At 44.3% G+C, this 9,993-nt stretch overlaps 1 protein-coding gene across 1 annotated transcript; it reads left to right on the top strand.

Moving 5' to 3' along the window:
• Positions 1 to 206: 206 nt before the first annotated feature.
• On the top strand, positions 207 to 4,933 carry LOC136494830 (transport inhibitor response 1-like protein Os04g0395600). Its single transcript, XM_066491006.1, has 4 exons — positions 207 to 1,435; positions 2,354 to 2,849; positions 2,931 to 3,750; positions 4,491 to 4,933. The coding sequence occupies exons 1-3, from the start codon at positions 984 to 986 to the stop codon at positions 3,708 to 3,710; spliced, it is 1,728 nt and encodes a 575-aa protein (XP_066347103.1). The 5' UTR covers positions 207 to 983; the 3' UTR covers positions 3,711 to 3,750; positions 4,491 to 4,933.
• Positions 4,934 to 9,993: the final 5,060 nt, after the last annotated feature.

Raw genomic sequence — 9,993 nt, 5'->3', positions numbered from 1 at the left:
AAAGTGCTATCTGAGTAGGTGCCCATCGTTATAGGCTCTTTTCAGCAAGACTTATTACTGCAGTAGCTAATTTATATAACTGATTTGTTGTGAAAAAAAATACTGTTCCATAATTTAGTAGAGCTGATTCTGGTAGCAAGCGAACATGCCATCATGCTAAAAAGTTAAATCTCCCCTTTCCTGCAAGAGAGAGAGAGAAGCATCTCCTCACTCTAGTCTCTCGCCCCCTCCCCTTCCCCCCCTGCTCCCTCGACCTCCTCCAGCTCCTGCCGCAACCTGCCCCTCCCCTGTCCGCCCCTCTTGCCCGCCGCCGGCCACTTCAGGCTACCGCCGCCGCGGGTCCGTCCTTCTCCTCCTGGCGCTTCCCGCTGGGCGGTCGCCTGGGATTTACCCCCGCTCCGTTCCCCCTTTCGGGGGACGCCTTGAGAGGCGGGGCGGGTCCTTGGTCCGGGAGGCGCGGCAACGGCGACGGCGAGTGATTTTCGGTCTCCAAGGGGAGAGTTTTTTTTTTCACCGGGGTTTGGTGGGGGAAGGAAGGAGGCGGCCGCGAGTAAGCGAGACGTTCATGGGTTTGATCTGGCGGTCCGGCGGCGCGGATCTGAGCGAGTTAGGCTGTTGCATTATTTTCCCCCGCTCCGGCGCCTGTTTCCATTTGCTTGCGGTGGCCTGTAGGTGGCAGGAGCTGAAGTTTAGCTAATCTGAACGGCATTGCTTTCCGCTGTTTGACTGTCATTACTTCCTTTTCGGTGTCTGATCAAGAAATTTAGCACGAGGTGATGTGCTCAGAGGTCGTCTAGTTGTTGCTGGTATCTTGTCGACTTGCCCTGTGTTGAATAACCCGGAGGAAGCTGGAAGGGAGCGGATCACATTTCCTGCTCTGCTCTTGTTGACTTCTTGGTCTCTCTTGGATATCCTAGAGGCTGGAAGGGGTCAGATCCAGTTCGTGCGGCCCTAGTAATAAGGTGCTCTTGGGGGAAGGCGCCATGACCTACTTCCCTGAGGAGGTGGTGGAGCACATTTTCAGCTTCTTGCCATCGCACAGCGACCGGAACACGGTCTCCCTCGTGTGCAAGGTGTGGTACGAGGTCGAGAGGCTGAGCCGACGAGCTGTGTTCGTGGGGAACTGCTACGCCGTGCGCCCCGAGCGTGTGGTGCTGCGGTTCCCCAATGTGAAGGCGCTCACGGTGAAGGGGAAGCCTCACTTTGCGGATTTCAACCTTGTGCCCCCTGACTGGGGTGGTTACGCGGGGCCATGGATCGAAGCGGCAGCGAGGAGCTGCGTGGGTCTTGAGGAGCTGCGCATGAAGCGGATGTTTGTGTCTGATGAGAACCTTGAGCTGCTAGCTCGGTCATTCCCAAGATTCAATGTCCTCGTACTTATCAGCTGCGAGGGGTTTAGCACTGATGGTCTAGCCGCTATTGCGAGTCACTGCAAGTGAGTTTTCCATTCCAGTTCGTCAAATGCTAGTACCTCATTTGAGTTTTCTATATGCCTCTTTTGTTAAGTGCATCATTTTTTTCCTTTCCTGATCTGGCATTGTAATCTTTAAGGACTTGTTGATGTCACTATTTAGTCCTTAAGCAGCTATTGCAAGTCATTGTATCCTTGAAAATTTCAGTTAAGAGCATCAAATTTTTCACTTTTTTTTTGAAAAAATTAATCAAATTTTATTTCCTTAGCAGTGTTGTATGCAATTACCTTTTGATATGTCATTATTTAGTCCTTAAGCAGCTATTGCAAATGACTATGCCTTGAAAATTTTGGTTCCCTAAGAGCATCACATTTATTTACTTAGCAGTGTTGTATGCAATTACCTTTTGATATCGTGGTCCAGAACAGCACACTTTTGCGCTCTCTTATTTACTCTGATGCTTATCACTTAGGTGCCATTGTTTGTTAGTTTTTTTAGCTTATCTTCCAATTGTTTTTTAATTCATTTTACAACTGTTCAAGTCTTGCATTGTTCTGCTCATGTTCCCTTAATGAGCTGAACTGTGATGAACCATTCAATTCAGGTGGTGTTTGATTGTTCTGTTCTTGCATTTGCTCTTTATATATTTTAGCACTGTTTTTTCTGTATGACTTCTATGATATTTATTCGGTGTGATGAATCCATGCAGTTTTGACCATATTGCATATAGTTAACTAGTTGTGTTGTGGTTGTACTGCGGATGACTGTTTTCTAGGTCTAGATGCAAATTCTCTTGCAGTTCAACAAATTATTATCATTAGTACTTTCAGTATTCACTAGTAGTTGAATGTTTTTAACTGAATGCATCAAGTTTTTCTTGTTACATGGTATTTTATGGTTAATGTGTTAACTTTGTTCTCTTCCTTTTATCTGTTATCTAGGCTCCTGAGGGAGTTGGATTTGCAGGAAAATGATGTGGAGGACCGTGGGCCCAGATGGCTATCCTTCTTCCCTGATTCCTGCACTTCGCTGGTCTCCTTGAATTTCGCCTGCATCAAAGGGGAGGTGAACTCTGGTGCATTGGAGAGACTTGTCGCTAGGTCTCCGAACCTACGCAGTTTGAGGTTGAATCGTTCTGTTTCAGTAGACACACTCTCGAAGATACTAGTGCGAACCCCAAATTTGGAAGACTTGGGGACAGGTAATTTGACAGATGAGTTCCAAGCTGAGTCCTACGCCAGGCTTACCAGTGCTTTGGAGAAATGCAAAATGCTGAGGAGTTTGTCTGGATTTTGGGATGCTTCTCCTATTTGTGTTCCATATATATATCCCCTCTGTCATCAACTAACAGGCCTAAACTTGAGCTATACTCCTACACTGGATAATTCTGATCTGACTAAAATGGTCAGCCGCTGTGTGAAACTCCAGCGTCTTTGGGTGAGTTCTCTTCTCTTTGCTTTGGGCTTGTCATTTTTTCACATTGAAAGAAAACCATGTAATGATTTTGAGCCTCCACAGGTACTGGACTGCATTTCGGATAAGGGTTTGCAAGTGGTGGCCTCCAGTTGCAAGGATCTACAAGAACTTAGGGTGTTTCCATCAGATTTTTATGTTGCTGGTGCTTCTGCGGTGACAGAGGAGGGACTTGTTGCAATATCATCAGGCTGCCCAAAACTAAGCTCTTTGCTGTATTTCTGTCACCAGATGACCAATGAAGCACTAATTACTGTAGCTAAGAACTGCCCAAATTTCATCAGATTTAGACTCTGTATCCTTGAGCCAAAGAAGCCGGATGCCATGACAGGCCAGCCGTTAGATGAAGGCTTTGGTGCAATTGTCCGTGAGTGTAAAGGGCTAAGACGACTGTCAATGTCAGGTCTTCTCACAGACAAGGTTTTCATGTATATTGGAAAGTATGCAAAATACCTTGAGATGCTTTCTATAGCATTTGCTGGAGATAGTGATAAGGGGATGATGGACGTGATGAACGGATGTAAGAATCTGAGGAAGCTTGAGATTAGAGACAGCCCATTTGGTGATGTTGCACTCTTGGGAAATGTTGCCAAGTATGAGACAATGCGATCCCTTTGGATGTCATCATGCAATGTCACATTAAAGGGGTGCCAAGTCCTTGCATCGAAGATGCCAATGCTCAACGTGGAGATCATGAATGAACTAGATGGAAGTAGTGAAATGGAGGAGAACCACGCAGACCTCTCTAAAGTGGATAAGTTATATGTTTACCGCACAACTGCTGGAGCGAGGGATGATGCACCAAATTTTGTTAAAATCCTATAGAGCTTGCTGCGACTACCCTGGTATCTTCCCACCCTAAGAGGTGATACTTCTCATATATCCATCTTCTTTCATCTGGAAATATCGTATGCCTGCTTATCATGTGTTTGCTCTTCTGCTAGTCCATTGCTATTTGAACTTAATCTTTTTGTTTTGCACTTAGTAACTCTGTTGAATATTGCATCTTTCTAATACATGCTCCAGAACATGTTATCATAAATGTTCCATTCAGAAGCATAAATGTTGCTCTTGTTGCTCATTAGGCCCCGTTCGCTGGTCTGAAACTTGGCTAAAACTGGCTGAAAAACATTGTTCCGGCTGAATTGTTGTGAGAGAAAAACACTGTTTCGGCTGAAAAAAGAAGCCGAACAAGCCTAATATGGGGTAAGCCGAACAGGGCTATGTCAGCATAAATGTTCCATTCAGAAGCAACAGCTGTACACCCATTAAGATCAGATGTGATTATAGACAATATCTTAAATACTGCATGAAGAAGCTTCTGCTTTGTGTTTTATAATAAACCAAGCCTCTTTGCCGAAAATATCAAACTGGATAGTACTAGAATTTTAACTGGATAGTACTTGAAGCTGATGTTTGAACCACCTTTCTGCTGCCAAATCTGTAGCTTTCCTTTTTGTTTGTTCCTCAGTACATTGATTGTGGCTACTCATAGTGCTAATTTCTGTCAACGTGTATATCATTCAGATTCCAGTACCAATAGGGAGCAGCACAACCTGATATGTCTAACCCTGTTTTCCCACTCCTACTCGATTGCTTTTACAGATGGTCGGTGGAATCCGGCATGCCTGGGACCAGAGCAACAGTGGTAAGTTCTTGAATCGTCTCCCCTTTGCAGGGTCAGGAAAAGCCACACTGGTGTGTGCCCTTATCTTGGAGCAACATGGCCGGATCCATCATCACCCTGTGTACCACCGCCCCCTCTCTCAGTGTCTGGTCATATGGCCACCCAGGCCCTTTATCACCCTGTGCATTCTCACTCGAGAGGAGAGGACAGAACTAGATGACTTTTTCTCCTTTTTCTCGCCATGTAATCTGTAGTGTACCTGTCTCCATTTGCTTTTGACATTGGCACGGTGGCTTGTGTTGCTGCCGCTGCAGTTGTAGTGTTTTGTTTCGCAAACCTGAGAATATTATCGGGACATTCCGGGGACGATGATTTGTTTCTTGCTCCTTTGAATGCAGTGCGTGGAATAATTTGAGGTTTATCTGCGAGATGCTATCAGTTTTGTTTCCCAGTGTTCATGAACGCACGCCTGGGGGTGCATTTGATGGCCAGGCAGAATTTGTCGTCACACTTTTCGACCTTGCGCAATATCACATCTCTGCACGTAAATTTGTTAGGACTTAGGAGACGTAACCGACTGCCAACCCACGTAGCGGTTCCTTAATCGGAGGAATTGTTGGCTTGGAAGGATTAAGGCCTTTTTGGACGTTGTAGTATGAAGAAATCATAGTATCAAGAAATTGTATTAGCGCCTTAGTTCGTTTGGGCTTGTTTGGCTGATAAGCCATGGCTGAAAGTACTGTTAGTTGATTTGGTGTAAGAGAAAAATATTGTTTGTTGGCTGAAAAAATATGGTTTATAAGTCAAATAAGCCTAAACGAACAGGGCATAGAACCATTGATGTGCAAAACCATAGTTTAAAAAAAAGAGGTCAGAGTGGAGTTTTTAAAACTCTAAAAAACAAAAACCGTGGTTTGTGGAGTTTTTAAAACTCTAAAAATACTATAATTTCAATAATAACATGGTATTTAAAACCATAAAGTTTGTTGCACCCAAGCACTTCATTGTACTCTAAAATCAAAGTATTTTATAAAACCATTGTATTTTTCTAAAACTCCAAAAAATACTTTGTATCCAAAGAGGACCAAAAGGGGTTCAACCTTGGAAGTTGGAGAGGTATATTTTACTCAGGGAAGGGAAGATTGGTTCTGATATTGTTGTCTAGGGTAGAGGTAGGTATAGGTTAGGATTGTTTAGCGTCTAGGTTAAAGGGTAACAACACCAAAATATTTAGTGATTCATCGGACGGTCCGGCAAGGGACAGTCTGCGGGTGCATTCTCAAAAGGTTGGGAATGAGTGAGTGTTCGCTCGAATGGTCCGACATGTCCTGTCGAACGGTTTGTGGTTTCCACGGATGGTTCCAGAGCACCTGGAAACAATTCGGGGAACGGGGTTGGTTTACATCACCTTTTTGTGATTTCGCGGATAGTTCACGATGTGAGGTCAGATGGTTTGCGAGATCCTTCGGTAGAAAAGTGCCTAAGTGTCATAGTCCGTGTAGATCGGAATGGTTCAGCTCTGTCAAATGGTCCGGTGGTTCATGCCGGATGGTTCGCTAGAACGTCGACAGAACCAATGTGAAAAGGTGTTCTTGGTGTTCCTGGGGCTTGTTTCCTAGGGATTGTGCGTGATGCCTCTTGGCCTCTTGGGGGTGTTAGGGAGTAGGTAGGGGTGCTTAAGAGACATGCTAGGGTTGTGTAGCCTAGAGTTGGATCAACATGTTAGAGATTCTAAAGCTAGGTTTAGGAAATTCCTAAACCATGATTGGGAGAGGAATTCTAGAGAGAGAATGGAGAATAATGGTAGGGGTGCTTAAGAGACATGCTTGGGTTGTGTAGCCTAGAGTTGGATCAACATGTTCGAGATTCTAAAGCTAGGTTTAGGAAATTCTTAAACCATGATTGGGAGAGGAATTCTAGAGAGAGAATGGAGAATAATAAACTTACTCTTGATGAGTTGGTGATCTTGGACCACCAAACTCAAGCTTGTAGTCTTGAAGTCCTTGCATCAATGGGAGGGGAGCTCCTTTGCTTGGGAAAGATGGAGTTGGGGAGAGGGCCCCTTACATCCACATGCACATGGTTTAGAGATAGAGTTGAATTCTTAGACGCAAAGAGAGGTGAAATTTGAGCTTATTGAAAGGATGTAACAATGCCTAGAGGGGGGGGGGGGTAAATAGGCATATCTAAAAATTTACTGCAAATGCTAAGTTCAAATCTATCAGTCAATGTCAGAAGTCCCGGCGTTTGGGTCGGAACTCCCGATGTTGTCAGAAGTTTCAGCACAAACGTCAGCAGTTCCGACGCCTATGTGAACTACAAAAGCAGTGCCAAATTTAACTTTGTGGATAAAACATCTTACAACCTCACTTCCTAGTGGTTTGGTGAAGATGTTGAGTCACTCCCTTGACACCGTAATGCCTCCAAACCGTAGATCGAGTCCAAACCCTAAAATGGAAGTTTGGGAGAGAAAGAGACAAACAAATACAAGTAATCTCTAGCAATCACAACAACAACAACAACAAGCACGTGGGGCACAATGATTTATCTCAAGGTTCGACAACCCTACAAAGGAGCTCCTACATCCTCGTTATTGAGGTGACCACCAAGGTTAGAGTCTCTTCCACCTCCTCGCCTCTCTCAAAGCGACCACAAAGGTCACTTGAGCTTTCCACTAAAAAATTAAAGGGTGATACAAACTTCCCAAGGCTCTTCCACAAGATAGAAGCTCTTGGACAACGCCTAGCCGGCTAGGGGCAAAGCCCCAAGAGTAATAGACGCAAAATCAACCGGCTTGACAAAGAATTCAAGTGCTCAAGCTTGCCAAAGTGATGCTCTCACTTAATCCACTCTCCTTTCACTTAAAACCCTAAGGGAATCGAAGATTAGAGCAAAGAGGGAAGGAGAAGGGTGCTTTAGTTGCTTGGGAGCTATTGAGCACGAAGTGGGTCAGCTGTGAATGAGTCCGTAATGGTTAGAAGTGAAGAGGGGGGTATTTATACTCCAAGTGAAAATCTAACCGTTCAGATCTACATCGGAAGTTCCGACGCAGATCTCGGGACTTCTGACGTTAACAGAAAGGACTGTTCACACAGGGTCAGAAGTCCGTGCGTGCAAGGCAATGTCGGAACTCTCGGCAAACGTCGGGACTTTCAATAGTCGGAACTTCCGATGTTCATAGTTAAACAACCAGTAAAGCTCCAGGTGTCGGGACTCTCGACAAGCTTCGGGACTTCGGACGATCGGAAGTTCCGACGTACGTCGGAACTTCCGATGAGCACAGACAGCCAAACAGTCAGAACCATAGATGCTGGGACTCCTAGCTTGGGTCGGGACTTCCGACATCCACAGTCACCGCACAGGCTAAGTGACTAGGAGTCACAACTTCCAGCAAGAGTCGTGACTTCCGACACCGACAGTTATAGAAAAATAATCTACGTGCTCTTGGAGTGCTAGAGTGTCTCTTTTGATTAAATTATTATGCTTGAGCACTCTATCTTCCTCAGACCAACTAAATTTACATCCCTCTTTATAGTGCGGTGGATCCTAAACTCAAAAGCAAAAATAAAACCTTTGGAGAGTGCTTTGAGTTCGTCCACCTTTACAACTTCAAAAATTGAGGGATACCATTTCATCTTTATCAACTCTTTGATTCTTTTATGGGACTAATAGCTACAACATATCTCATTAAGATCACATTAGTCCCTAATTTGGATGTCATCAATACACCAAAACCCACATAGGGGGAAAATGCACTTTCAATCTCCCCCTTTTTGGTAATTGATGACAACCAACTTAGGCTTTTATAAGAATGAAAGATTTTAAAGCTTTTGAACCCCCAAAATTTATGAAGAACTCCCCCTTGATATATGCATGAATTTGAATTTTAATTAGAAACATCTATACATGATTTGCATACACCAAGACAAAAGCTCCCCCTAAATTTTACAATCCATGGGGTGCAACAAGTGTGTGTGAACAAATAGATATCCGTGAAAAGAAATGCAATATGATATGTTATTTCACACAACAAGTAAGAAGGAGTATGATGGCCAAGATTTCAAAGTAAAAACTTGAAGCAACACATGGCCATCCAAAAACATCCACCATCACAAGTGTAGACAAGTACAAGCGAATAAGATAGATAAATAACCATTACTTGTCCTACATTCATTCATCACAAACATATATATAAATTTGTCCATCACAAGCTAGCCACCACACGGAATAGTTCACACAAGCTAGAAGTTTTAAAGTCTTAAAAGGAAATAACCAACTAACTTATTTACAAGATATCAAAGCCTAACACTCCCCCTTTGTCAACAAGTGCCAAAAGGGGGTAGGCCACATGAAAAACCAACTACTCATCCTCATAGTCATCATCCTCATCTTGGTCACCGTCCTCACCACCATCGTCGTCCTCATCATCATCTTCCTCTATGTATTCCTCATCATCGTTGGTAGCCTTGCCCTTGCCACGAGGGCGAGAAGCGGCATCATCCTCATACACCGCACATGCCTCATCATATAATGCCAACAGATCACAAAGAGGCACAAACGACGGCGGAGGAGAGGACACAATACCTGCGTGCTGCTCCAAATGATATAGCCGCTCTTGGATATCATGCTCACGTTGAGCACTAGCACAACATTGTCCAAACATATATGTCATTAGGAACCTAAACTTGCTAGACTTCTTTCTAGAGGAGGACAAAGAGAGGGGCTCAGCACTAGAAGAGCGAGCAGCAGTAGCAGGGGGTGAAGCACCACGGCGAGAGCGAGAACCCGACACACCTTTCCTTTTTGCTTTGGCTGCATCACCTTTCTCCCTCAGTTCCCTAGTAGCAATCATGGAGGTCTTATTGGATATCTTGAGGAGCTTTTGCTGAGTGTCATAGGGAAATCAGATGCCGAATACTTGCTCAATGACATGCATAATGTATGGTGCATAGGGAAGATGCTTCACCGGATCCTCAGAAGAATCATGTATCTTATTCTAAATGTATCTGCTGATGGAAAACTTCTGAAACTCATCTCCAAATCACTGAAGCACCTTCTGTGAATTATCACGAAGGAAGGTGGAATCACCTACCTTGGGATACAAGATCTGCCATGGGATGTTGTTTAGAACATAATAGTAGGGATTCAGAAACACTGTCTATCCATCAGCTATGTGTCCATCAAGATACATATGTTGGTACTCCTCCAAAGCGACATCCTCATACTCAGTCAATTCAGTTGCAGTGCGGTCGGTGTGACTCAAACCAAGAAGGTGAGAGAAAGTGATGAAGTCCACCTTATAATGCTTGCCTTCAGTAGTCTAATGAACAATGTCAATAACACCTGTAGGGTCTCACTCATGATGATAGGAAGCATAAAACTGACAAATAAGCTCATTGTTCCAATGCTTCCTAAACTCTAGCAGGTAGGATAGCCCCATTGAGTGTATATCCCGAACCATCTGCTCCAGCTCAGGTTCCT

The sequence above is a fragment of the Miscanthus floridulus genome, chromosome 11 (assembly GCF_019320115.1).
Source record: "Miscanthus floridulus cultivar M001 chromosome 11, ASM1932011v1, whole genome shotgun sequence".
Taxonomy (NCBI): domain Eukaryota; kingdom Viridiplantae; phylum Streptophyta; class Magnoliopsida; order Poales; family Poaceae; genus Miscanthus; species Miscanthus floridulus.
This window is presented reverse-complemented; position numbering and strand designations above follow the sequence as displayed.

Coding starts and splice junctions, on each gene's coding strand:
- LOC136494830 (XM_066491006.1), top strand. CDS start 984: ATGACCTACTTCCCTGAGGAGGTGGTGGAGCACATTTTCAGCTTCTTG. Junction 1,436..2,353: donor GCTATTGCGAGTCACTGCAA/GTGAGTTTTCCA, acceptor TCTGTTATCTAG/GCTCCTGAGGGAGTTGGATT. Junction 2,850..2,930: donor TGAAACTCCAGCGTCTTTGG/GTGAGTTCTCTT, acceptor GAGCCTCCACAG/GTACTGGACTGCATTTCGGA.